Raw genomic sequence first — 27726 nt, forward strand, 5'->3', positions numbered from 1 at the left:
TGTGTGTGTTACATGGTTGATGGGGTGTGTGTGTGTAATTGGATGATGGTGTGTTATGTGGTTGATGGTGTATGTGTTGTATGGTTGGATGATGGTGTGTGTTGTGTATTTGGATGATGGTGTGTGTGTTACATGGTTAATGGTGTGTGTGTTTTGTGGTCGGATGATGGTGGGTGTTGTGTGGTTGGATGATGATGTGTGTGTTACAGGTTTGATGGTGTGTGTGTTGCGTGCTTGGATGATGGTGTGTGTTGTATGGTTGGTTGATGGTGTGTGTATTGTGTGTGCATGGTATATGTATCACGTGTGTGTTGTATGTGTGGTGTGTGTTTTGCATGGTTAAGCGTGTGCTGGTGGAGGCTGCCATGGCCACTGACCATCTGCCCCTGGGTGACAGAGGAGGAACGCCTTGACTCCGAGCCCTCCCAGGTGCATGGGTTCTGCAGGGTCCGTGCTGGAGAGAAGTCAGTTTCTCTGCTCTCGACAGCCAGGTATTTCTGGAGAAGGTGGCAATGGCCCAGGGTGTGGGGAGAGGGGCTCATGATGGAAGATTCTGGGGGCAGAGCCAAGCATAGTGTGGGTGCACAGCGGGCCCTCGGTAAGTACCTGGGAGGGAATGCATGGAACTGCGTGGCTGTCCTCAGATGAACAGGAGCGGGGCTGGGCGTCCCTGGTTCTCCCTGCTGGTCCTTCCTCCTCTCACTCTCTGCGGCTACTGTCCCTCCTCACCCTGAGAGCCCTGAGGGCCCAGCCTCTTGCACCTGCCTCTCCCATGCACTTACCTTTCAGCTGAGAAACAGCTCAACTCTCCCATCCCAGCAACAGAAAATGTCCCCCCAGGTCTCACTCTTTCTCCAAACACCAAACCATCCCCCTTTATGTTACTTAGGGTTCATTGAGTTGCTAGTCACAGAAAAACAAACCAACACTGACTTGGGTAACCGGGAGTGTGCTGACTCCTGTTGCTAACTGCCTTCAGGTGCGGCTTGATCCAGGGCTCAAATGGCAAGCTCCACTTTCTCTGGTTTGGCTCCATGTTCGCGCCTGTGTGGTAGCCCCTGGTGGCTTCAAGCTCTTCAGCCTCGGGAAGTCTTTCCCATCCCACAAGTGTCCCTAGTCAGAACATTCTTGGTTGGTGCTCCTCACCAAGGCTGTGTGAGGGCTGAGCATGAGTGTCAGATGGGGCCACTCTCCCCTTTCCAGCTGGATGCCTTTTCTTTTCTTTCCTGGCATCATGGCGCTGGTGATGAGAGATGCAGTGTGAGGCTGAGCAAGTGTGTGACATGCACCCCCTGCTGTGCTCCTGATCTTGGGGAAAGGTCCTCCCTCACTGTGGAGTAAGATGCCAGCTGTGAGTATTTTTGTCCGGGCTCCTTATCGAGCTGGGGAAGCTCCTCTCTCTTCCTTCTGAGAGTTTTGGTCATGAATCCATGTTGAATTTTATCACATGCTCTTTTTTTCTGTGTGACTGTGTGATTATTTCTTGAGCCTGTTATAATTGCTGGTTATATTGACAGATTTAAAAATATTGAATGAGATTTGCATCCCTGGGTTTAACCTCTCTTGTACGTGGTATATAATTCTTTTCATATATTGCTGAGTTTGATTTGCTAATATTTTGTTAAGGATTTTTGTATCTATATTCATAAGAGATATTGGTCTAGTTTTCTTTTCTGATACTATTTTTATCTAGTTTTGTTATCTGGGTAATATTAATTCATAAAACGAAGTAGAAAATGTTCCCTAGTTTTCTATTTGCTGAAAGAGTTGCATAGAATTGAGGTAAAATGGGGTCCAAAGTGGCTCCCGCCAGAGGTCATGGCACTCGCGAAGGCGAGGTCATCAGTTCAAGGCTAACCTGAGCAACCTCATAAGCTCAAACTAATTGGCAAAAAAAAAAAAAAAAAAAAAAAGAATTGAGGTAAATATTTATTTAAACGTAATAGAATTTCCAAACTATCTGGGCTTAGTGATTCCTTTATTAGTTTTATAATTATGTAATATGCGGCCAGGCACGGTGGCTCACAACTGTAATTCCAGGACTTTGGGAGGCTGAGGTGGGGGATCGCGAGGTCAAGAGATCGAGACCATCCTGGCCAACATGGTGAAACCCTGTCTCTACTAAAAAATATGAAAATTAGCTGGGTGTGGTGGTGGCGTGTGCCTGTAGTCCCGGCTACTTGGGAGGCTGAGGCAGGAGAATTGCTTGAACCTGGGAGGCAGAGATTGCAGTGAGCCGAGATTGTGCCACTGCACTCCAGCCTGGCACCTGGTGTCAGAGCAAGACTCTGTCTCAAAAATAAATTATGTAATACATAATTACTCACACTGTCCATTTTCATGGGTAGGTTGTGATAGGTTGTATTTTTTAAGGAATTGGTCTATTTCATCTAGGTTGTCAAATATTCCCTTCTTTTTTTTTTTAACAAAAGATAGGGTCTCTGATTTTTTATTTTTAAATTTTTATTTATTATTTATTTTTTGTTTTGGGTCTCACTCTGTGACCCAGGCTAGAGTACAGTGGTAGAATCATAGCTCACTGCAGACTCAATCTCCTGGGCTTAAGTGATCCTCCCACCTCAGCCTCCAAAGTAGCTGGGACTACAGGCAGGTACCACCATACCTGGCTAATTTAATTTTTTTTTTAAGTAGAGACAGGGTCTCATTATGTTGCCTAGGCTGGTCTCAAACTCCTGGACTTAAGTGATCCTCCCATCTTGTTCTTTTCCTATTTATATTGTGGGGTTGGTAGTAGTGTCTCCTGCCCAGCCACCCTTGTCCTTTTCCTATTTATATCTGTGGGGTTGGTAGTAGTGTCTCCTGCCCAGCCACCCTTGTCCTTTTCCTATTTATATCTGTGGGGTTGGTAGTAGTGTCTCCTGCCCAGCCACCCTTGTTCTTTTCCTATTTATATCTGTGGGGTTGGTAATTGTGTCTCCTCCTTCTTTCCCGACACTTGTGCTTTGTGTCTTTTTATTTTGTCATTTTTGCTAGAGGTTTGCCCATTTGAATATTTTTAAAGAAACCAGCTCTTTGACTTTCTGTATTGCTTCTCTGCTTTTAATTTCAGCAATTCCTGTCATTTATTCTTTCCTTGTGTCTGGTGGCAGTGGGTTGATTTTGCTTTTCTTTTGTAGTTTCTTGAAGTGGGAGCATTGATGATTGATTTGATTAGGCTCGTGCTGGAGCTTTTTAATTTTTATTTTTTGCCCCTTATTGTTTCTGGATTACCAGTGTCTTCAGGTCCCAGTGTTGGGTCAATGAGGCAAAAAGGAAATCCAAGGGTGCCCCCGCCAACATCACCCTTCAGGTCCTGATGTCCCTGTGTTTTCTCATATAGAATTTTATGCTGTGCTTAGTGGGATGAATAGGGAAAAATATCTCTGCTCTGTCTTCCCAGGAGCAGAAGACCCATCCCATTGACTTTTGACATTGAGCATTGGTGCGATGCCTGGGTTGACTTTCCCCTTGCCAGGAGCTGGCTCTATTTATTCCACCTGGATCACGTGCCAATGTAAAATTCCGTATCCTATTTTCATGAAACACGGTCAACTATTTCAATGTACAGAGCAATCCTTTCATGTCAGGTGAATTTCCATGTATGATATCTTTAAATAGCTCTCCCGTTTTACTTTTGAGGTATTCCTTTTTAGGGGCACCTGTTCTCCCTGTGCGGTCTCATCTTTGTGTGTATTCTGAAAAATTCATTATCATTTTCCTATTGCTTCACCCTATGTATGGAACAAATTTTTGGTTGGGTGTTGTGGCTCGTACCTATAATCCTAGCGCTTTGGGAGGCTGAGGCAGGTGGATTGGTCAAGCCCAGGAGTTTGAAACCAGCTCAGGCAACACAGTGAGACCCAATCTCTCCAAACAAATAAACAACAACAACAACAGAAAAGCATTAGCCAGGCGTGGTGGCACCTGTGGTCCCAGCGACTTGGGAACCTGAGGCAGGAGGTCAAGGGTGCAGGTTGCCGAGAATGTGCCGCTACGTTCCACCGTGGGTGACAGGCGAGACCCTGTGTTGGAAACGAGAAAGCATCTTGAATCGGCACCGTGCCACGAGCTCTTCCATCTCGGCGCCTTAGTGTTTAGCTGCCCTCGTTCTGGTTTCTGCTCCTTTGCGTTTTCTTGTTGTTTTACAATGCTGTTTTCTCAGTGTTCTTTCCTTTGTTCCACCCTGTGATCAGTTGTTTTCATTTCACTGTTCGGTTCTGTCCCTTGAACCCCACGCTCTTCTGCTAAACGTTGACTGGCTTTGATTCTTCGGAAGCAAGAGGTGCCTGCTGGAGCTGCTCTTCCGTTCCTGGGCTGTTTCCTTCCTGAGCGGCTTTGTCTCGTCCGCAGCGCAGCGTCTGCTTCCTCTCTTTGCTCTTCCTTTCTTTTCTTTCTCTCTCCCTCCCTCCCCTCCTTTCTTCTTTCCTCCCACCCTCCTTTTCTTACACATCTGAAGAGCCGCTGTGTTATTTTGTCTCTTTTTGAACATTTGGCAGGTCCCGGTGGGTTCGTTCGGTCAGATCCAGTATATTCTTCCTGTTCCCCTCAGGGCTTCCGGCCTCCCTCTGAGCCGCAGCTGGAGGTGGTGGGAGGGTGGGAGGGTGCAGTTGGCTGAGCCCTGGTCCTGTTCCCTTCAGGGCTTCCGGCCTCCCTCTGAGCCGTAGCTGGAGGCAGTGGGAGGGTGGGAGGGTGCAGTTGGCTGAGCCCTGGTCCTGTTCCCTTCCGGGCTTCCGGCCTCCCTCTGAGCCGCAGCTGGAGGTGGTGGGAGGGTGGGAGGGTGCAGTTGGCTGAGCCCTGGTCCTGTTCCCTTCAGGGCTTCCGGCCTCCCTCTGAGCCGTAGCTGGAGGCAGTGGGAGGGTGGGAGGGTGCAGTTGGCTGAGCCCTGGTCCTGTTCCCTTCAGGGCTTCCGGCCTCCCTCTGAGCCACAGCTGGAGGCGGTGGGAAGGTGGGAGGGTGCAGTTGGCTGAGCCCTGGTCCTGTTCCCTTCAGGGCTTCCGGCCTCCCTCTGAGCCGCAGCTGGAAGCGGTGGGAAGGTGGGAGGGTGCAGTTGACTGAGCCCTGGTCCTGTTCCCTTCAGGGCTTCCGGCCTCCCTCTGAGCCGCAGCTGGAGGCGGTGGGAGGGTGGGAGGGTGCAGTTGGCTGAGCCCTGGTCCTGTTCCCTTCAGGGCTTCTGGCCTCCCTCTGAGCCGCAGCTGGAGGCGGTGGGAGGGTGGGAGGGTGCGGTTGGCCGAGCCCTGGAGTAGACTTTGCCGCTGAGCACAGGACCTCTGGCTTCCTGCAGCCCTGCAGCCGGGCAGAGAGACCAAGGCATGAGCACCAGCTAGGAGGTGCTTCCATTTCTGTGGGGACGTTGGGGCCACCCGCCCACCCCGGGAAGGCCAGGCTCTGAGAATGGAAAGGGAAAAGTCAGATCTCATGGAACTGCACCTGTTAAGGGGGAAACGATCCAAAGCCCCGTAAGCGTGGCCAGTGACTCCATGCTTGGCGGGGACTGCGTGCAGGGTGCAGGCCGGGCCACTGCTGCTTAGTCGCCTGGGAAATGCCAGCTGGTCGGCTGTGTTAGCGCAGATAAGCCATTTAATTTGATTTTAAAATGACTGTGGGGCACTTGGGAGAGCATAAAGAAGCCACAGACAAGGCTTCCCATCTTCTGTCCCTGAGCTGTTAACAGTGCAGCTTATCAGGATGGTCAGTTTAATTAACTTTGGCCTCGGGAAGGCCGGCCTTACCCACCCGGGAAGCACCGTTCCCACCCGGGTCAGGCAGGTGTGGCTTCCTGGTGCCCATGGACTCTCCGAGGTTAGGGCTCCAAGCCTCCAGGACACGCCTTTGTCACTCTGTCTTGTTCCACTCCAGTCTCAGACCCCTGAGCGACGGGCAGGGGGCTGCCTCCTTCATCTGCAGGGCCCCGGTGCCCGGGAGGGAGTCTGGCCTCACCCCATGGGCTGTGTGTGAGTCAGGCCTGCAGGAGTCTGGCTGGGCTTCTCTAAGCTGAGACAAGTGAGGACACAGAAGACACAAGTGACTTCACTTGTACAGGCAGGAGACCCAGGTACCAGGCAAAGCCGTGAGCTGCCGGCACGCGTCTCCTACAGAAAAAGCAGCTCACACCAGGGCCAGGGCCTGGGAGGGAGGAGCCATGCACCCAGGAGACCACACAGCAGGGAGCAGGACGGTCACAGCCAGGGGACACTCCTCATCCTGGGACCTGGAGACACAGCAGGGAGCAGGACGGTCACAGCCAGGGGACACTCCTCATCCTGGGACCTGGAGACACAGCAGGGAGCAGGACGGTCACAGCCAGGGGACACTCCTCATCCTGGGGCCTGGCGACACTGCAGGGAGCAGGACGGTCACGGCCAGGGGACACTCCTCATCCTGGGACCTGGTGACACAGCAGGGAGCAGGACGGTCACGGCCAGGGGACACTCCTCATCCTGGGACCTGGTGACACAGCAGGGAGCAGGACGGTCACGGCCAGGGGACACTCCTCATCCTGGGGCCTGGCGACACTGCAGGGAGCAGGACGGTCACGGCCAGGGGACACTCCTCATCCTGGGGCCTGGCGACACAGCAGGGAGCAGGACGGTCACGGCCAGGGGACACTCCTCATCCTGGGACCTGGAGACACAGCAGGGAGCAGGACGGTCACGGCCAGGGGACACTCCTCATCCTGGGACCTGGAGACACAGCAGGGAGCAGGACGGTCACGGCCAGGGGACACTCCTCATCCTGGGACCTGGTGACACAGCAGGGAGCAGGACGGTCACGGCCAGGGGACACTCCTCATCCTGGGACCTGGAGACACAGCAGGGAGCAGGACGGTCACGGCCAGGGGACACTCCTCATCCTGGGACCTGGTGACACAGCAGGGAGCAGGACGGTCACGGCCAGGGGACACTCCTCATCCTGGGGCCTGGCGACACTGCAGGGAGCAGGACGGTCACGGCCAGGGGACACTCCTCATCCTGGGGCCTGGCGACACTGCAGGGAGCAGGACGGTCACGGCCAGGGGACACTCCTCATCCTGGGACCTGGCGACACAGCAGGGAGCAGGACGGTCACGGCCAGGGGACACTCCTCATCCTGGGACCTGGCGACACAGCAGGGAGCAGGACGGTCACGGCCAGGGGACACTCCTCATCCTGGGACCTGGCGACACAGCAGGGAGCAGGACGGTCACGGCCAGGGGACACTCCTCATCCTGGGACCTGGCGACACAGCAGGGAGCAGGACGGTCACGGCCAGGGGACACTCCTCATCCTGGGACCTGGCGACACAGCAGGGAGCAGGACGGTCACAGCCAGTGGACAGTCCCCAAGCTGGGACCTGGCGACACAGCAGGGAGCAGGACGGTCACAGCCAGTGGACACTCCTCATCCTGGGACCTGGCGACACTGCAGGGAGCAGGACGGTCACGGCCAGGGGACACTCCTCATCCTGGGACCTGGCGACACAGCAGGGAGCAGGAGAGTCACAGCCAGTGGACAGTCCCCAAGCTGGGACCGGGCGACAGGCTGGGAGGCTTTGGGGTGTTGCTAAGCCTCACGTTCCCCTGACCCCGCTGCGGCCGCCCTGGCCGTCCCAGCCTGTGCTGGGCTTAAGTGGGGTGGCAGGCTCCTAGATGAGGAGGAACTGCTCCTGAGAAGCCCACTCTGCGTCTAAACCCGCCCGGTCACAGGGACATGGACTCTGATTGGTGGGTTTATTGGTTTGAGCTGCTCATCATGTACGAAGGCTTTGATCTCGATGAGGCTCTGGGGGTCTGTGGGGGGCAGAAGGCGGTTTAATGGGGGGGAAGTGACTCGCTGGGCAGAGGGCGGCTGTGGGATTCGCCACCCCGGGGGGCCCCCATCTCCTCCCTGTGTCTGTGCATCTGTGGGACTGTGGCCGGGCCGACAGGGCCTGCCTGAGTCCTAGGCCCTGGGTCTTGGTGGCCTTTGTGATTTGCTGTGGTTGGTGGAATGTGGGGAAGGGTCTCGCTCTCCTGAAACAGTGCCCGACACCCACCGTGGAAGGAGCGGTCCTGACATACAGGAAGGTGAGGGTCGTGTCCAGAACTTCTCCACGGGAGCCCTGGAACCTGAGGGTGCAGCCTGCGTGTGCAGTTAACTCAGAAGGGTCCAGCGGGGGAGGCCCCAGCCACTCTCTAGCCCTTCAGAGCCAGGAGGATTGCCCACAGTTTCTGGGTGGAAGGTGGGGCCGGCCCTTGAGAGGAAGACACTGGCGGTTTTCAGGAGCCAAGAGAGAGGGTAGGAAGGGGCTGCTCACCCGGCAGGGCAGTGGGGCTCAGTGCACAGAGGAGGAGTGGGAGGGAGGGAGAGGAGAGGGGGAGAAGGGGGGTCGCTGCTCACTGGCAGCGGGGCTCAGTGCACAGAGGAGGAGCGGGAGGAGGAGGAGGAGTGAGAGGAGGGGGGAGAGAAGGGGGGGCGCTGCTTACTTGCAGGGGGGCTCAGTGCACAGAGGAGCTTCCCTCAGTGACCAAGCCGGGCTGGGAGCTGCTGGTTTGGGGAACAAACCCTCCTCTCTGGCCTCTCCCCTCCCGACTCTGCCACCTCCCCAGCCCTGTCCCGATTTCACACAAACCCACAGAGGCCAGGCGGAGCTTAACACCTCACTCCATTTTATTCCAGAGATGAAATGGGTCCCCATCTTGAGCACCACCCAGGGCGTGGGTGGGCTCGTCCCTGCCTGGGGGGAGGCACCTGGCGCTGCCTGGTGAGGGGCTGTGCCCTCGGGTCTGACTCTATACTCCATGGACTCCGACACCCGGACCTGTGAAGGACACACGGGTGAGGTCCTGGCCTGCCTGCTCTTCTGTCTGTCCATCTGTCCATCTGTCTGTCTGCTGGCCATGACTCTTCCCCCCTCAGGAGGGTGCTTCCCCCTCTGCTGGGCCTGGAGGAAGGCGTGTGGGGTAGGGTTGGTGGTGTCTGCCGTGTAGATGCAGCTCCCAGGGCCTGTTTGTGGTGCCTGTGCTGTGACGTGTCCGGTGTACACCCAGCTGTCTGGGCCTGGAGGAAGGCGTGTGGGTAGGGTTGGTGGTGTCTGCGGTGTAGATGCAGCTCCCAGGGCCTGTTTGTGGTGCCTGTGCTGTGACGTGTCCGGTGTACACCCAGCTGTCTGGGCCTGGAGGAAGGCGTGTGGGTAGGGTTGGTGGTGTCTGCCGTGTAGATGCAGCTCCCACGGCCTGTTTGTGGTGGCTGTGCTGTGATGTGTCCGGTGTACACCCAGCTGTCTGGCTTGGCCGTGGCGTGTGCAGTGTGGGTGCTGTCCTGGTGGGGCTTGCAGGGAATGACTGGTGTGGTGCCTGGAGTGGAAGCTGAGCTCCGCCGTGGGGGCTGCAGGGTGCCTGTCCAGCTCAGCTTCTTAGTGAGGGAGTCACCGGGACCCCGAGACTCCAGGGTGGGGCCTGTCCTTCCGTGGACGGAGCTCGGAGGTGCAGATGGCTGGAGCGATGAGGAGAGACGGCGACAGAGGAGGGGAGGGCCAGGCCTGGAGCGGCCCCTTTCCCCTTTTAAACCATCGCACGCAGGTTGCTCACGATGGGAGGCACCATCTCCTGCGTGCAGTTCCGCAGGTGGTGACGAATGTTCCCGCTCTGTCTCCAGCACCGGCGGCGTGGCACAGGCCCCGTCCTCCCCTGTGCCTCTCCCGGCCCTGGCCCTGAGCAGCCCCTTATCTGCGCTGCACCACTGAAGCCAGGTTGTCTCTCACAAAAACCTTTCTACTCTGATGCAGTTTTAGATTCCCAGGACATTGCAAGGAAAATCCAGACAGTTCCGGTGCCTCCGTCTAGCGCTCGGATCGGTGCAGCCTCAGCTCTCGGGGTCCCAGTGCCTCCGTCTAGCTGTTGGGGTCCCAGTGCCTCCACCCAGCTCTCAGGTCCCAGTGCCTCCATCTAGCTCTCGGGTCCCGGTGCCTCCGCCCAGCTCTCAGGACCTGGTGCCTCCATCTAGCTCTCAGGTCCCGGTGCCTCCGCCCAGCTGTTGGGGTCCCGGTGCCTCTGCCCAGCTCTCGGTCCCGGTGCCTCCGCCCAGCTCTCAGGTCCTGGTGCCTCCGCCCAGCTCTCGGGGTCCCGGTGCCTCCGCCCAGCGCTCGGGGTCCCGGTGCCTCCGTCTAGCTGTTGGGGTCCCGGTGCCTCCGCCCAGCTCTCGGTCCCGGTGCCTCCGCCCAGCTCTCAGGACCTGGTGCCTCCATCTAGCTCTCAGGACCTGGTGCCTCTGCCCAGCTCTCAGGTCCCGGTGCCTCCGCCCAGCTCTCGGGGTCCCGGTGCCTCCGCCCAGCTCCCAGGACCTGGTGCCTCCATCTAGCTCTCAGGACCCGGTGCCTCTGCCCAGCTCTCAGGTCCCGGTGCCTCTGTCTCAGCTCTCAGGACCTGGTGCCTCCGTCCAGCTCTTGGGGTCCCAGTGCCTCCGCCCAGCTCTCGGGTTGGTGCAGCCTCAGCTCTGACCCTGGCTGGGCGTGGGAGGACGGCACAGCAGACGCAAACGGCCTCGGAACACAGCAAAATCCTGTCATCATTACGACGGATGCTTCTGAGTTATCTTTGCTTTTAATAGAGTTTATTTTTATTTTTTTATTTATTTTTGAGACAGGATCTTGCTCTGTCGCCAGGCTGGAGTGCAGTGGCTCAATCTCGGCTCACTGCAACTTCCGCCTCCCGGGTTCAAACGATTCTCCTGCCTCAGCCTCCCGAGTAGCTGGGACTACAGGCGCCCACCACACCTGGCTAGTTTTTCTATTTTTTATAGAGACGGGGTTTTGCGATGTTGGCTGGGCTGGTCTCGAACTCCTAAACTCAGGTGCTTCTCCTGCCTTGGCCTCCCAAAGTGCTGGTGTTAAGGTGTGAGCCACCGCGCCTGGCCTAATGTAGTTTATTTCAGCCTGGTTTCATACTGCTGAATCTGAATAATGGCTTATTAAACAGCCTGCTCGACGTTCCTGAAAGCTAAAGGGCGGGCCTTGCAGGCTGCGGAGGGTGGGGGGGGGTTGGGGGTGGAGGGTGGGGTGGGTGGGGAGGGCGGCTCCAGCGCAGCCCTGGGTGCTGCAGGCGGTGTCTGATTTCATCAAGGGTGCGGCTTAGTGAGGCCCCAGCTCCCAGCACCCCCCTGGGAAGGTCGTCTGCGCCACGGTCTCCCAGTTCGCTCCGGACCCGTCCTTTGATCTGTTTCTTTCCTCCCTCCTCGGCATAGTGGCTGCATCTCCTGTGAGCTCTTCAGCTTCTAGGTGGGCTCAGCTCTAAGGAGCCGTGGGGGGAGCTGGGGGGGAGGAGGAAGAAGCCAGGCAGGAAGGGCGATGCCCGATGCTTTTAACAAACAGCTGGGGTGAAAGTTAGTAGTTACCATGAGGACAGGGCTGAGCTGTTCAAGAGCGACCCAGACACCTCCCGGCAGCCCCGCCTCCACGTCAGGTCAAATTTCAACCTGAAAAGTGGAGGGACAAGCATCCAGCCTCCTTCAGCATGTCTCTGTGACTGAGGCAAGCAGGCATGACTGGTCCCCACGTGGGGCACCCCTGCGAGGCAGGCGGGAATCTAGGCCGGCAAGGACGTCCTGGTGGTCACGGCGGGTGTCGGCCAGGGCGAGCATTGGCCACGAAGCCGCACAGGGGCCATCTTCAACAGCGACACTGTGTGGCAGCAGATGTGGTGGCAGTGGGCGCTCTGCCCCACGCGTGAGCACTTGGGATTAAATGATCTCTAGCCTCCGTGGGCACTTTCTGCAGAACAGGGGCAGGTCTCGAGAGGTGGGTGGCCACTTAGGAGGCAGGTACGGACAGAGGGGGTCGTTAGGAAATAAGGAAGTGCCAGGGTGTACTTTGTGAAGCAGAGTGTTTGCCACGTGGCGGTAACGCCCGGGGAGTCTCCTGTCAGTGTGGACAGCACCTCACCTCCGCCGCACTGTGGGGACCGTCCTCCCGGGTCCCCCTCGGGACTCCTCCTGGTGCCACGGAGGAGGGACTGGGCCAGCTGAGGTGGATCAGGCTTAGGCTTCCCTCAGCAGGAGGGTGGGCGCTCTACTGAGGCTGTGAGAGGTTTCTAGGCGTCTGGTTTTCTGTGCGCCCCCGAGTGGGCTCTGAAGCAGCGGGCTTTGACTTGCCTGTCCGTGCCTAATGACCTGGAGGGGGCGCAGCTGAGCTTGCCCCTGCCCTCCAGCTCTGCAAGCTAAGGGACGCTACGCATCCTGACCTCACCCGGGAACCTTCTGGACTTCCTGAGCCTGCGGGCCGGTCCCTGGCAAGCGACTGACTTTTGGGGCCTCACTCACTGCCTGTGTTTTGCCTGCATGATCTTAGAATTTTGGCCAGGTCTGGACTAGACAGAGGGCGGAGACTTGGGCTGGGAGAATTCTCTGCTGAGAACCGAGAAACTGGGACCCCTCAGGGCTTCTTACAGGAACAGGAAGCAAGGGCCTGGGGGTCCTGGGAACAGGCTGAGCAGAGGGGCCGTGTGGTGGGCAGGCACCCAGTGGGTGGGGTGCTGGGGAAGGAACACGCCCCTGGGCTTTAGGAAGAGCGGGGAAGCACAGCCCTTGCCTCTCCCCTAGGGCTAGCAGGCTGAACTCTGACCGGTGACGGTGACAACTCAGCGTCCCAGCCCTGGAGACTGGGAGCCTGGACTCGCCAAATTCTACACCTACCCATTTTTTTTTTCCTATGAGATGGAGACTCTCTCTGTTGCCCAGGCTGGAGTGCGGTGGCACCATCTTGGCTCACTGTAACCTCCACTTCCCAGGTTCAAGCGATTCTCCTGCCTCAGCCTCCCGAGTAGCTGGGACTACAGGTGCGCATCACCACGCCTGCTTAACGTTTGTATATTTATTTTTAGTAGACACGGGGTTTTACCGTGTTGGCCAGACTGATCTTGAACTCCTGACCTCAGGTGATCCGTCTGCCTCAGCCTCCCAAAGTGCTGGGATTACAGGTGTGAGCCATCACGCCCGGCCTAGGTCCAGGGATTCATGTGTGGGTTTGTCATGTGTGTATGTAGCGTGATGCTGAGGTTCTGGCTTCTGACAGCCCCGTCGCTGAGGGAGTGAGCGCGGCTCCTGACAGGAGGCTTTCTGGCCCTCGTCCTTCTCCCTCTGCCCCTGGGAATCCCCGGAGTCTGCCGTTCCTCCCTGTCGTGTGCACGCAGTGTTCAGCTCCCACGTACAGCGAGAACCTGTGGTTTTGGTTTTCTGTTCCCGCTCCCAGGCTGACGGCCTCCGGCTGCGTCTGCTGCTGCAGGGGATGTGATCGAGCTCGTGGTGTCTGCACAGGGGTCTTCACCCGTCCACCATGGGTGGCAGCCAGGGTGGCACCTGCTTGTTCTGATTCTTTGGCCAGGGCTGAGAGCACAGAGCAGCGCTGACCTTGGGGAAGGTTTCTCTCATGGGCCCGAGGCCGCGGCACCGCCGGGTAACAAGTCCTCTTCTAGAAAGAGACACCGCTGGGATGCGGGCCTGTGGCTGCTCCTCTGGGGACAGCGCTGGATGGCTGTCGTCCCTGGAGGGTGGGCTGCGGGGCTGCTCCTGGGTGAGGACGGGTGAGGTCCTCGGGCAACCCCAGCAGCCCTGCCATCTAGAAATCCCACTGGCTGCTCTCAGGTCACTCCCTGAGAAACTTGGAAGTCACCAACGGGGCCCACAGTTTCTGCCCAGGACACGGGGCAACATGACCGCCCTGAGGGCACAGCTGCTTGGCTGGGTTTCTGGACCCTGGCGTTGTGTCTGCTGGAGGAGCCACACGGGGTGCCCCGCACCGTCTGGACGGCAGGAGCCACCCACCTCCAGGTGGAGGGAGGAGTGAGTGGCCGGAGCTGGACTGCATCCTGATCTCCCCCGGGGATGGCGACTTGGCCCCTGTGCAGATCTAAGCATGGGGCCGAGCCAGGCCCCCTCTGCCCGCAGCTCTGGCAGTGGCTGTGAGTGTCGGTGACCGAGAACAGAGCGGGAACGGCCCCTCTGTCATGGGGCAGGGGCTGATTTTCACCAAGGTCCCTTCTACTCTCCTCCCTCTTAATGTCAAACCCTGGATTTTAGGGGGACACAGAGCTGACCCATGAGACATTTCCCAGCCTCCTTTGCAGCTGGGGGAGGTGCTTGGCAGTCATGAGGGATGTGAGCAGCACCCGGCCACTGCCCTCAGCCTATCCCCCCACACCTGGTACCACGGGCATGGTCAGGCTGCCTGCCAGGCGACATCCCAGCACAGCCATCGGCAAATGATTTCCTAATCGGCCAGAGTTCACGTTTGTGGCTTTGTGAGCCACGTGGCCACCGCTTGACTCTGAGCCAAAAGCCCAGAAGTGGTGGCCACAGACAATAGTACACAAATGGGCGTGGCTGGGCGCCAATAAAACTTCATAAAAACGGGCGAGGGGCCGTGGCAGAGAGAGAGGTGGGACTGGGCCACCTGCAGCTGCCAGCTTGGCTCCCAGGAAGACACACACAGCGCTGCTGCCTGATCCGCTCTTTATTTGGTCTCTGAAGCAGTCACGCCAGTCTCCCAGACCCGGCCTGGGGTTGTCTGTGGGACTGCTGTCACTGTCCTTGTCCCCCAGCCCCCTTACCGATTGCAAGGAGCTGTGTTGTGACGTGTGGCTTAGGTCTCGGAGGGAGGGTTGAGTGGCCGCCTGGAGCGTGGGAACCCTGTGGATGGAAGCGCCCGGGCAGCCTTGCGTGGGGTCCGGGGCTTGGCCTCCCTAGGGGGAGTGTCACATGCAGAGGCGGTGGCCATCCCAGGACAGGAGATGCCATGGAGAAGGCACGTGTTTGAGTTGGTGTCACTGTCCCAGACGCCCTCCCTTGAGTAGAGTTGCCTGTCCGAGGAGGGGCTGCACTCCAGCTGCAGCAGCTGACACTCCGGCCACACCCCAGACACTCAGCCTCCGCTGTCCTGGCCACACCTGGAGCCCTGCCGAGTGTGCTGGGCTCAGCCCAGCGCCTTCCTGAGCCCGTGTGGGTCCAGGCGGAGGCGGGGTCAGTGCCGCGTGTGTTTGATCCAGTTTCTGATCATCCACTTCTGCCCCGAGCACCTCTGCACCACCAGCCGGAGCCCGAAGTTGGCGTCTTTGGCCATCTCCACCTCCAGGCAGCGGCCTGTGGCCCGGCTCACGATGGGGCCGCTCTGTGGAGACAGGCACAGCAAGTCAGCCAGGCGCAGGCGCCGCCGCCTCCCGGGGAGTGTTTTGCGCTCTCAGCCCTCAGGCTTATTCTTGCGGCAGTTTGAATAGAAACCCAGCATCCCAGCAGCCAGGACGGGGCTGACTCCACGGAGCTTCCAGGACTTCCCGTGTGTCCTGCGGACCAGCAGTCCAGGCTGGAATCATACTCACCCCTGCTTAAGTCTCCCCTCTACCCCGGGCACCTGAGGCTGGAAGAGGCGGCTGTCCGGCCCTGGACAGTCCTCTGCCCTCTTGACAAGCATCGAGGCCCTGTCCCTTCCCACCCACTGCTGCACTCCACCTCCTCACCATGGGCTGGTCTAGTGGTGGAGGCACTCGGGGGTCCCGGCAGCCCTGCCCCACCCTGCGGCCCCTTCCCCAACGGCTGACCTGGGTGAAGTCCCACAGCCGCTGTGCTGGCCGTGCCACATCCTCACACTTCTTCAGGGTGGGCGTGCGGCCCCTGCCGTCATCCACCAGACACTTAGAGTCAGGCAGGAAGGCCGTGGAGCCCAGAGGCCCCAGCTGCAACAGGCCGTCCGCGCTGTACCGCACCAGCTGGGGACAGGACCACCGGGGCTTCGCGTGAGCAGCATCCAGCCCAGGCCCTCCCCAGTGAGCAGCCTTCGGCCGCCTACAAATGGCCATGAGTGGCTGCCTTGGGGCCTCCCACCCTGGGGACACTGTTGGGGGTGGGAGAGGCCGGCCAGGCAGGGTCCACGTGGGGAATGGGCTGGGCAGTGCCAGGCGCCCTGCAGGCCCGGACATCGGCTTGCGCACGTTGCTGGGTTTACGCTGGGACTGACGTCATGAAGACTGCTCGGACTCAGAGCACAGGGCCCCGCTCATTTCGGGGAGGACAGGAGTCTGGGGTTTGATTTCAGTCACATCCAGTGCCCACTAAAAAGCAGCGCCATATGTGAGCAGAACACGCGTTCCCGTGGGGTTAGAAACATCCAGCTCTCTATGAGGGTGGTGGTCAGATCTGCCCCGACCTTCAGGACACCCGGCCCCTGACCACTGCGATTCCACTGAGTGGGGCTGGCCCTTGCTGCGGGGGAGCCAGCCCGGTGGGTGGCTCAGTGGCCGGTGGCCTGCTGCTGTGGCAGCAGTTTTTCTATATTGATCCACGCGGGGTAAGTGCCTCCCGCATCTTCTGTGTAACTACAGGACAGCCCCGAACAGTAAACACGGCCGTCCCCGTCTAGACTGACAGGGAGGGACGTGCCCAAGGCCCTTCTGACCCCAAAGGCCTGGTTCCTTTAGTTTTTCTTTTGAGACAGGGTCTTGCTCTGTTGCCCTGGCTGGTGTGCAGTGCCGTGAACTCAGCTCAGTCTCCGCCTCCGACGTAGCTGGGATTATACGTCTGCACCACCACGCCAGGCTGGTTTTTGTTTTTCTTTATAGAGACGGGGTTTGCCATGCTGCCCAGGCTGCTCTTGACTCCTGGGCTTAAGTGATCTGCCCACCTCGGCCTCCCAGTGTGCTGGGATTACAGGTGTGAGCCACCCCGCCTGGCCCAGCCTTTAACTCGTTCTGCGGCCTTCCAGCTGGGGGGGGCTGGGAGGCCTCTTCTAGAGGGGCCCCCAGGCTGCTCCAAGCCCCGGAATGCAGCCCCAGCAGGCTGGCCTGCGCCTCTGTCCCTGGGACCCACCTCCCACCTGCCCCGGGTGTGGGGTGTGGGAGCTCCATGGAGCGGTGGCTGCCACTCTTACCTGGGAGGACATCCCGTGGCAGGGGTAGAGGATCGCTCGGTCATCGTCCTCCGCTCCCTGGTCCAGGCAGTAGCCGCTGGCTTTGCTGTTTCTCACCTGCAACCGGAAGCCACAGGAGAAAGGCCAGAGTCACCCGAGGGTGAGGCCACAGGGAGCTTGCCCCGCCCAGCTCTGCAGCCAGCACTGAGGGAGGGGGGCTCCTGGGAGCCAGAGGGGAAGGGACTTGCTGGACCTCCGGGGAAGGGGTGGCCGACTGCATTTGTCCCTGATGGAGACAAAATGTCTGCCATGCACAGATCCTGACCTGACCATCCCTCAACAGGGACACTTGAAGGCAGCGGCGTGAGCCTTGCTGAGACAGGGGCCTGAGGCCGTGGCTGTGAAGGGGCTTCCCTGCCTGCAACCTTGCAGCTCCCGCTGAGTGGGCAGAGACTACTCACCACTCAGAACAAGCCTGGGCCAGCCCACTAGGGGATGATTGTCATCAGCCAACCTCTGGCCTCCAGGCCCATCTGAGGTCAGCACCGAGGGGGTGACCCTGGCTCGCGAGCACTAGGCCAATGCTTGTCATTTCCAGGACGCTGGTTCTGCGGCAGGAGCTAAGCCATCCAGCCTGGCTACCGCTGGAGGTCACACAGGTTTGAACTGGGACAACTGAGAAAGCCCAGCAGAGTCTGGCTGTTACGGGTGGGGGGTCCTGAGCTTGACTGAGGATGGAGTGGGTGGAGCAGAAGCACAGGGGGCTGGGGAACAGGGTACCCCTGCACCACGCACACCCATCTGCTCTCCATGCTGCCTGGGAAACCTCTGCCCAAGGGCCTGGCTTCAGCACAGGGTGGACCAGGAGCTTCAGGGAGGGGAGGCTCAGCGAGAACTGTCCAGCCCAGGTGCCCCTTCTCCTTGCCCCATCTGAGTGCTAGCTTGGGACTGGGATGCTCTGCCAGCTCGGGTCCCACAGTGGGAGGCACCCCGTCCACCGCACAGACCAGGGGAGGGCAGAGGAGCATCGCCTTCTGGCTTTAGGGACCGCCGTGTGTGTGGCCAGGCCTGTGGGGGCTGGTGAAGACAGGTGGGTCTCTGTGTCGCTGAGGTGCTGTATGAGTGTGTGGGCACCTGCCGGCACGCGTGGTGGGGTACGAATCCGGCTCCGCCTGTGTGGACGCACGGATGTGTGCACCTCTCTACACGCACACTGTCATTTCGCCTTGATAACAAGTGCTCGTCTGTTTATCTGGGCACGGGCAGGCCCTTTTGGCGTTCATTCATTCATACACAGGAGCAAAACTGTGCAAGCGTGTACTCTTGTGTCTGTATGCACTGGCGCATGTATTAGTGCACGTTTGCATGGATTTAGTTCTGAATAGTTAATGGAAAAAGGCCGCAGGGGCACCAGGCACCCTCTTCTCTATTCAGTGCATATACACACCTGGATCGTGCACTCGTACGTGTGTGAATGAGCACTGCAGATGTGAATGTGCTTGCCTGTGCACACGTGTATACACGGTGGGCCTATACATGGACCTGCATCTGGCCCGTCCGCGTCTGCATCCATGTGTATTCTGCATGCAGGCACCTGTGTTCATGTCAACCTGCACCTTGCTGTGTGGCTGTGAATGTGCCTGTGTCACTGTGAATGCACTGTGTGCGGGAGTTGGGGGAAGCCTGTGGGCGGCGCGGGCCATCGGGAGGCGCTACCTCTCCGTACCACATGCAAGCCTGTGTGTTCATGTGTGTGGGAGTTGGGGGAAGCCTGTGGGCGGCGCGGGCCCTCGGGAGGCGCTACCTCTCCGTACGTGAGCGTGTTGTTGTAGATCCTCATCTCCGGGTACACGTTCTCCAGGTACCACTTGAAGCTGCGACACTTCAGCTTCTGGCGCAGGGCCAGCCTCTCGGACACGTCCCCGAAGTCCACCCCGGGGTTCTGCAAGGCCAGAAGGAGGCGGGAGGGCACGTGAGTGTCACCGTCCCCATGATGAGGTGGGGGGCTCCAGGCCTCCCGCTATCCACAGAGGGTCCGAGGCGCGGCTCCCGACAGGAAGGGCTGTTGTGTGTCCATGCCCTGAGCAGCCACGGCTGGCCTGGGCCCAGGAACTTCCTGCCTGAGAAGATGGCCCTGCTCCCCTGGCCTTGGCCGCACACTGTCACCCTCTGGAGGGTGGAGACCGAGGTCAGCCATGTCCACGAGGCCAGCCCGGTGAGGACCCTGGACACCCCGCCTGGGCGTCCCTTCCCTCTGCTGACTTAGCTGAGTGCGGCGTCTGTCTCTTCCTGGGACCACGGGGCCTGAGGGGCTGCAGGGCTGGTACTCTCTGATGGGCACCAGTTTGAGGAGCATGGGAGGGGTTTGAGAGAGCACCTGCCTCCCGCCCAGGGACCCTCCAGGCTCCCGTCTCGGGCCTTGGCAGGAGGCAGACGACTGGGCCTGGGCTTGAATCCTGTGACCTCCTGGTGCGTGGCCCTGGGCCAGTCCCTTACCCTCTCCGTGCCTCAGTTTCTCGTGGGTAAAGTGGGGACTGTCATGCCAGAAACTCCCTGTTGCTTTGTTATGCAGCTGTAACAAGTCGGACTCACACCAGGGCTGTTGGACGCAGGGAGGTGACAGGTGTTTGCCAGCCTCTCTGCCCAAGGGCCGGGAGCCAGAGACCTCATTCAGTTACCACACACTTGGGGACGTCAGCACCTTGCAGATTTCCACATCAGTTCACGGAAATAAGGCCAAAGGAGCACCGGGCACCCTCTTCTCATCTCTGACGCGGGCGCAGGTGTCCCCGGCTTCCCTGCTCTGCCCGCCGTGGGAGCTGACCCAGGGGCGGGCTGTCGGATTTGCCTGGTGAGTGGTCGAGCCTGGGGCCCTCCAGGCAGTGTTGCCCCCACGATGGGGCGCACTCTAGCGGGTGCTGGTGAACCAGCTTTAGGCTGCTGTGGGAATTTTTAAATCGTGTACTGTGAATGAGGAGTTGCATGTGGATAGAGGTAAACATACAGGTGTGTGTGCCCTGCGCTGTGACTCATGAGCTGGGTCTTATTGGGGTTGATGCGAAAAACGAGTCCTTCTAATCTCAGGGACCCAATGCCTGCAGTGGCAAGGAAGGGGGTTCCCAGAAACGCTGGGGCGTGGGATGGGCGGAGGGATCTCGGCCCCCATCTCAGCCTCTGCCCTTCTTAGGGTTGTAGTGGCTGGGGTACTGGGTGTCCTAAGACTTTGAGAAAAGCTAGAATTCAGGCTCCTTATGGGAAATTAGAAAACAAACAGCAGTCCCTAACTTGAGCAGGTCAGACATTCATAGGCCAAAAGCCAAGAGGAAAACACCGGAACATCCATCCGTGAAGGAAGGGCCCCAGGGCCGCCCATTCGCACCACGGCCCTGACTGGGCGCTGAGAGCCAGCGGTGACCTGAAAACATGCCTGAGGGCGGGAAGCATGTTTGAGGCCGCCCCTCCCTGGCTTTACTGGCAGCGGCTCTGGGCCGAGACAAGAGCGTCCAGCACAAGGGCCTGGGTGTGAGCGTGCTGTGGGCCCTTGCACAGACGGGCCGCTCAGCCCCGTTCACACCCGCGGGGAGGGGCTCACCGTCATGGGGATGTTCCAGGCCATGTACACGTGGGACTTGAAGTCGTCCATCCACACCTCGGCGGCGCGCAGGGCGTTGCGCTTGGCGTAGTAGTCGATGTCATTGTTGTAGGGCTTCCTGGTGCGCTCGATGTGAGCCACGCGCGAGCAGGGCAGGACCTCCATGCTGCCGCCACACTGCCACACCTGCGGGCAGACGCGCTGGCTGCGGGGGGCCCTCCCCTCCGTTCCCAGGTGTTCCTGGGGTACGCGCACCGCTGGTGGCTCCCAGGGCTTCGCTTCCCGGGGGCTGTTTTCAGGGGACGCCACCCACAGAGATGGCGCAGGCCTGGGCTGCGGCGGGTGCAGGCTGCTCTCCCGGGGACCTCTGACCAAGTGTGGTTTCTCTTGTGCGTTCCCCGATGATTGTGTGTGGGGGGGTTACTCCGCCGACCCCAGCACTCACCAGGTCCCATCCTGCGGTTCCCACCCCCGTGCTTGTTCTGTGTAGGGACACCCCCCACTGAACCCACACACACCAACAACCTCGTTTAAAAATAGCCGCTTGCTGTGCGGATGCCGCTCCAGGCATCCCCAGAACACAAGCAACCTGGGTGTGAACAAAACCCCAGCAGCCTCCCCAGCAAATGCACCCCCAAAGCCCCCAAGCAGCCTCCTCAGCAAATAAACCCCCAAAGCCCCCAAGCAGCCTCCCCAGCAAAGACACCCCCAAAGCCCCCAAGCAGCCTCCCCAGCAAATACACCCCCCAAAGCCCCCAAGCAGCCTCCCCAGCAAATACACCCCCCAAAGCCCCCAAGCAGCCTCCCCAGCAAATACACCCCTCAAAGCTCCTGGCCTTCTGCACCCCCACACACAGAAGTGTATCTTCCATCATGTCGTGTTTTTTGTGAGGAGTCTCTCTCTTGCCCAAGCTGGAGAGCAGTGTCACAATCTAGACTCACTGCAGCCTCCGCCCCCCGCCCCCAGGGCTCATGCAATTCTCATGCCTCAGCCTCCCAAGTAGCTGGGATTACAGGTGTGCCACCATGCCTGGCTAATTATTTTTATAAAGATGGGGTTTCACCATGTTGGCCATACTGGTCTCAAACTCCTGACCCTGTGATCCGCTCGCCTCGGCCTCCCAAAGTGCTGGGGTTCCAGGTGTGAGCGCTGGGCCTGGCCCACCGTGTATCCTTCTATGCACACTCCCTTCCCGGTCTTTTCACTTAAACACCACCCAGCCTTCCTATACCTGCTTTTAAACCCCATCTGTTCTACTCCAGCCTGTCCCCTGCACTGTCCTGTCTGTGAGGGTTCATTTTGTGTCAACGTGGCAGGGTATGGGGCCGGGACATTTACACGCTTGCCCGTGTGTAAATCCATGCCCTGCAGGCCTGAGTGGGATAGAAAGGCCGCGGAAGGGAGGGTCCATACTCTGCCCAATTCGGGCTGGGACGGGTCCTCTCTTGCCTTCAGGCTGGGGCTCACACTGGCGCTGCTCACCGGCTCTCCTTGCCCCTGCCAGCCACTGGCCAGTCTCAGTGTTCTCAGCCTCTGTACTGCTGAGCCAGTTCCTTGCAGGGTCACCCAGCATTGGAATCCATGTCCCATCATCTGCTAGGAGCCCCGAGCCAGCGCCGTCCCACCCTATCATCCTGCGCTATCCCATCCCATCTGCCCCATAAAATAGACGCTGGTGCCACACGCGGGCCAACATCACCACGAACAAATGGGTCTGATCCGCGTGGCCGGAGCTCCACCGCATGCAGGTCGTCAGCCCCGAGCCTCCCACACTGGACATTCGGGGGGTGCACAAGTGTGCCAAGGCCCAGGCCGAGCACGTACTTGCCTCATCTCCCAAATCCCCCCCTCCACCTGAGAGAGGGTGGGCAGCCCTGGCATTGCCCGTTCCCTCCGCGGTGCTGAGAAGGTGCCAAGGCCAGCGGCAGAGCTTCTGCCCAGATGAGCCCTGGCCCCTTGGTGGGCGCTGCACTCCGCCCTGCCCTCGTCCAGGCTGCTCTCATCTCCAGGCCGTTATTTTAACCACATCTGCAAAGACCCCTTTTCCCGAAGAGGGCCACACTCAAGGTGCCGTGGCTGCAGCTTCCAGGGAACGCCTGTCAGCCCAGCCCACTCCCAGTCCCTCGTGTAGGGAGCAGGTGGCTCTTCCCTCCACCGCACTCTGCCTTCAGGAAGCCAAGTCCCAGGCGGAGGAGAGAACCAGGGAGGCTGCATCGCCGATCATTTACGGCCACTCCGATGCCACCCACCACAGGACAGATCCAGAGTCCGGGGCAGGAGAGAGCCACAGCCTCCTTGGTGAGAAGATTACATGGCACGTGGCCAACATGTTCCCTGACTGCGGCCCAGCCACTTGGAGCCTCCTCACTGCTCAGCCCCGCCCAAGACGCCCGCACCCTGTAGTCCCAGCCATGTCACCCACAGGACTCTGGCTCCTTCCCTGGACAGTGGAGCCCATGTCACTGCTGCACCTGGCCATGGTGGCCTTTTCCTCCCAAGTGAACTGTGCTTCTGCATCAGGCTCATGCGTCAGAGGATGGTGCCCTGGGAGCATCGAGGATTTCTCTCTGTCATCTCTGGAATGGGACAGCCTGTCTGAGAAAAGCCGGCCTGGAGCTGCTGGGGCCCAGCCTGGGGTTTTCCAGCCACCTGGGCTGGTGCTTCCTTTCTGCCTTTGAGACGAAGGTGGGATTTCTGTCATTTGTGGCAGGAAGGGGCCTCGTTGGTGAATCCCGCCCATTGCCCTTCCACATTCCGCTGGTGGCTCCCACCTCAACCTGAGACCACCAGGTTTTGTTGGGGGGGCGGCCTCACAGGGGGAAGAGTCGCACTGCAGAGCCCTGCCCTTCGTTGGAAGGGGTGGAATGGAGGAAGCTCTGCAGCAGCAGGACAGAGCCTCGTCCTCCATCGCCTGTCTGTCTTCAGGAGTGCCTGGCACATGGGCCTCTGGGGTGGCCTCCAGCAGCTTCAGCCTTCCTGTCTACCCCCGGCACAGAGACCACAGGACTCGGTCCCCCCACCCACCAGAGCATCCCGTCCTGTGGCCTCACCCCAGGGAACACAAAGTCTCCTAGGGCTCCTGACGCCTGCCCTGCCCACCCTTCTGTTCACAGCACCTTGGCCTTCCCAGCATCACCATGCACACCCCTCAGGGCCTTGGCACAGGTGGTGCCCATGCCGGACACCCTTCCCAGGCCTTTGCATGCTCCGCTACCTCCTGGCTTTTAACACTCCAATGCCAGAAGGATCAGAGGCACAAAACCGGCCAGGCGTGCTGGCTCACACCTGTCATCCCAGCACTTTGGGAGGCCGAGGCAGGTGGATCACTTGAGACCAGGAGTTCAAGACCAGCCTGGCCAACATGGTGAAATCCATCTCTATTAAAAATACGAAACTTAGCCAGGCGTGGTGGTACCTGTAATCCCAGCTACACGGGAGGCTGAGGTAGAAGAATTGCTTGAACTCGGGAGGCAGAGGTTGCAGTGAGCCGAGATTGAGCCCCTGTGCTCCAGCACGGCAAAAGAGCGAAACTCTGTCTCAAAAAAAGAAAAAAAAAAAAAGGGAGCAAAACCGAGGCCCGAGAGGAGGAGCGGGTGTGGGTGTGGGTGCCTGTGCTGCTGAGGGAGGACCGAGGGACCTGATCGTGTCCCCCACACAAGGAAATGGAAGTGGAGAGGATGACTGTGCAGTCACCTGACTTGAGCACAGCATGCTGCGCCGCACAGATGGAGACAGGTCTATCTGTCCATTAAAATAACAGTCGAGCCTGGGCAACATAGTGAGGGACCCAGCAGCCACCTACGGCCACCCTGTCCCTGGGGCTTCTGCAGCACTGGGGAGATGCTGTGTGGAACCTGCTGGGCCTGCCAGGCGGTCTGCAAGGCTCCCAGGCAGGCTCTGCCGATTCCAGCTCGGGGTGTGCTGAGCTTGCAGGTGGTGCCGGGGTCCCACAAACCTTGGCTCTGGAATCCCAGCCCCTTCTTGGGTGCATGCAGCCTCAGGTCTCTCAGCCCTTGGGTCCCCCACCCTGTCTCGAAGGACCGAAGCTTCACATGCCCTTCTTCAGACGTGGGGAGAGGCGAGACCCCTGGCAGCGGGGGTGGGTGGCCCTGCTGGCTTCCATCATTAGCCGAGCTGCCCTCACAGCTGGGAGCTGTGCTGGTTTGGTCTCCGGGTTTGGCCACAGACCCCTGAGCTTTTGAGGTATGTGGCGTGCCCCCAACCACACAGAGCTGCGACTCAGGTGAACTGGCTTTTCAGCAGTGCCGGTAGCTCAGGCCTGATAAGGTCGGTGGGTGAACTTCCACACCATCAGTAACATACCCATTTCCAACCCTTGGAAAATGGAAAGAACAGGACGGCCCCTGCCTCCCACTGCAACTCTCGGGCGAGTGGCACTGGCGTGCGGTGTCCCCACACCCGGGCAGGTCTCCTTCCTGTGTCAGAGTTAATGACCTTGTAATTTTTCATACAGTTTGAAGCCAGGGACCAAAACATCACCTGACTGTCAGAGCTGTTTCCTGCTGTGTTCCCTGGGAGATTGATGCTCATGCAGAAGGCAGAATTGAAAGGCTCCACAATCACAGCTTCAAGAGAAACAGTTTCACCCCCCTATAAATTTCAGATCAATATTTTGGCCATGAATTCCCCACTCTGTGGGCAAGAAGAGACCAACCCAAAGATGGCCGACCACTAACAGCTCGGGATTGTAGCTCCCAGTGAAAGCTCAGAGAACAAGACGACGCCACACTTTTAGACGAATTTTCGTCACTCACCGATCAGCCGATTTCCAGTGGAGGAGCCCCATGGGTCGCCAGTGCGACTCTTGTGGCCGCCGGAGCGGTTTTGCCGGCGTCTCGGTGCAGCAGCTCTTCATGCAGAGCCAACGGGACTGCTTCCCCTACTGACCAGAGTTTGGAGCTCCGGGAAGTCAGAGCCTCTTGTTGCGGACTCAAGAGGGAAGCCAGACCAGAGATTCCCGGGCAGAAGAGCACCATCAGTCTTATCGCTGCTATTTAGGCTGCCACAGTGGGTGGCTCGGATCCCAGCACTGGGAATCAGTAAGTCGGACGTCGACTCAGAAACCTAATTAGAAAGGCGGTTCATCTACAATGAAGGGGAAAAAACAGCCTAAGAAGGCCGAGTATACTCAAAATCAGAACCCATCAGCAACGGAACAAGCCCTGATGGAAAAGGACTCATCAGCAACCAAACAAGCCCTGATGGAAAAGGACTGTGTTCCATTATCTGAAGTAGGCTTTAAAAGGTGGATGATAAGAAATGCCTGGGAGTTAAAGGAACTTGTTCTAACCCAATGTAAAGAAACTAAGAACTTGGAAAAAAGGTTAGATGAAATGTTGAAAAGAATAGACAATATAGAGAGGAATACAAATGAACTTATGGAGTTGAAAAATACAACACGAGAACTGAGTGAAATATGTACAAGCTTAAACAGCCGAATGGATCAAGCAGAAGAAAGGGTATCAGAGGTCGAAGACCAACTTAATGAAACAAAACGACAAGACAAGAATAGAGAAAAAAGGATAAAAAGGAATGAGCAAAGTCTCCAAGCAATATGGGACTATGTGAAAAGACCTAATATACGCTTGATTGGTGTACCTGAATGTGACGGAGAGAATGAAGTCAAGCTGGAAAATACTCTCCAGGACATTATCCAGGAAAATTTTCCTAATTTAGCAAAGCAGGACACTATTCAACCCCAGGCCATACAGAGAACACCACAAAGATATTCCTCAAGAAGACCAACCCCAAGGCACATAATCGTTAGATTCACCAAGATCGAAACGAAGGAGAAAATATTAAGGGCAGCCAGAGAGAAAGATCAAGTTACCCATAAAGATAAGCCTATTAGGCTTACAGCAGATCTCTCAACGGAAACCCTACAAGCTAGAAGAGAGTGGGGGCCAATATTCAATATACTTAAAGAACAAAACTTTCAGCCCAGAATTTCATATCCTGCCAATTTAAGCTTTACATTTGAAGGAAAAATAAAATCTTTTAGGAACAAGCAAGTACTCAGAGAGTTTATTACCACCAGGCCTGATTTACAAGAACTTCTAAAAGAAGCATTATACACAGAAAGGAACAACCAGTATGACCCTTTCTAAAAATACACCAAAAAGTAAAGAGCATTAACATAAAGAAGAATTTTTATCAACGAAAGGACAAAATAGCCAGTTAATATCAAATGGCAGCAACCCTAAATTTAAATCGACCAAATCTCCCAATCAAAAGATACAGACAAAATCTAACGGTATATCCAAAGATATACATAGACTCAAAATAAAGGGTTGGGAAAAAAAAAAGTACCAACCAAATGGAGAGCAAAAATAAATAAATAAAAAGCAGGAGTTGCAATTTTCACATTTGACAAAATAGATTTCAAAGCTACAAGGATACAAGGGTAAAAGGATTAATGTAATAATAAGAGATCTTAACACCCAGATACATAAGACCCATAATGAGATTTAGATTCAACGAGACAGAAAATTGATAACGATATCCGGGACTGGAACTAAGATCCAGAACAAATAAACTCAATAGAGCTCTCCATTTTAAACACAGAAAATATACATTATCCACAAAATCTAACGATGTATCTAAAGATATACAAAGACTCAAAACAAGGGGATGGAAAAAAACTCACCAACCAAATGGAGAGCAAAAATAAATAAATAAAAAGCAGGAGTTGCAATTCTCACACTTAATAAAATAGATTTCAAAGCTACAAGGATGCAAGGGTAAAAGGATTAATGCAACAATAAGAGATCTTAACACCCAGATACAAAAGACACATAATGAGATTTAGATTCAACGAGACAACAAATTGATAACGATATCCAGGACTTGAACTCAGAGCCAGAACAAATAAACACAATAGAGGTCTCCATTTTAAACACATAAAATATGCATTAACCACTTTAAAAAAAAAAAAAAAAAGAAGAGACCAACCCCCAGAAGAAGGACCAAGCAGAATCCTCCCATAGGAGCCAGGGGCATGCGGCCCATCTCTTGGGAACTCTCAAGAGGTAGGAGGCCCGGGCCCCTCCTTCCTGGCCGTGCTGGAGGAGAACCAGGTGAAGGAGGTCGGAGGCTGGCTGGCGCTCTGAGCTGAGAGCAACTGGGGCTATGCTGGACTCGCCCTCTGGCGTCTGTTTGTGTGGCTCTTCCCACTGGGAGAGGGACACTATCACCCTAGCCCTTCACATGATTTGGTTGGACCAACAGAATGAGGCAGAACCCACCCAGTGCCAAGGTCAAGCCGGGGCCT

At 57.5% G+C, this 27726-nt stretch overlaps 1 protein-coding gene across 2 annotated transcripts in view; it reads right to left on the reverse strand.

Moving 5' to 3' along the window:
- Positions 1 to 14439: 14439 nt before the first annotated feature.
- GALNT9 (polypeptide N-acetylgalactosaminyltransferase 9) overlaps positions 14440 to 27726 on the reverse strand; it is a 123339-nt gene continuing 110052 nt past the window's right edge. Inside the window, exons 7-11 of one of the 2 annotated variants that reach the window (XM_009004927.5) lie at positions 20435 to 20620; positions 18647 to 18784; positions 16864 to 16959; positions 15539 to 15706; positions 14440 to 15111 (exon numbers count right to left, since the gene is read on the reverse strand). In XM_009004927.5, the coding sequence (XP_009003175.3) occupies positions 14965 to 15111; positions 15539 to 15706; positions 16864 to 16959; positions 18647 to 18784; positions 20435 to 20620 (735 nt within the window). In that variant the 3' untranslated portion in view covers positions 14440 to 14964. Of the gene's footprint in view, positions 15284 to 15538; positions 15707 to 16863; positions 16960 to 18646; positions 18785 to 20434; positions 20621 to 27726 lie in introns of both variants that reach the window. The other variant, XM_035258265.3, reaches the window with a different exon arrangement.

This window comes from Callithrix jacchus, chromosome 9 (genome assembly GCF_049354715.1).
Source record: "Callithrix jacchus isolate 240 chromosome 9, calJac240_pri, whole genome shotgun sequence".
NCBI classification, from domain to species: Eukaryota; Metazoa; Chordata; class Mammalia; order Primates; family Cebidae; genus Callithrix; species Callithrix jacchus.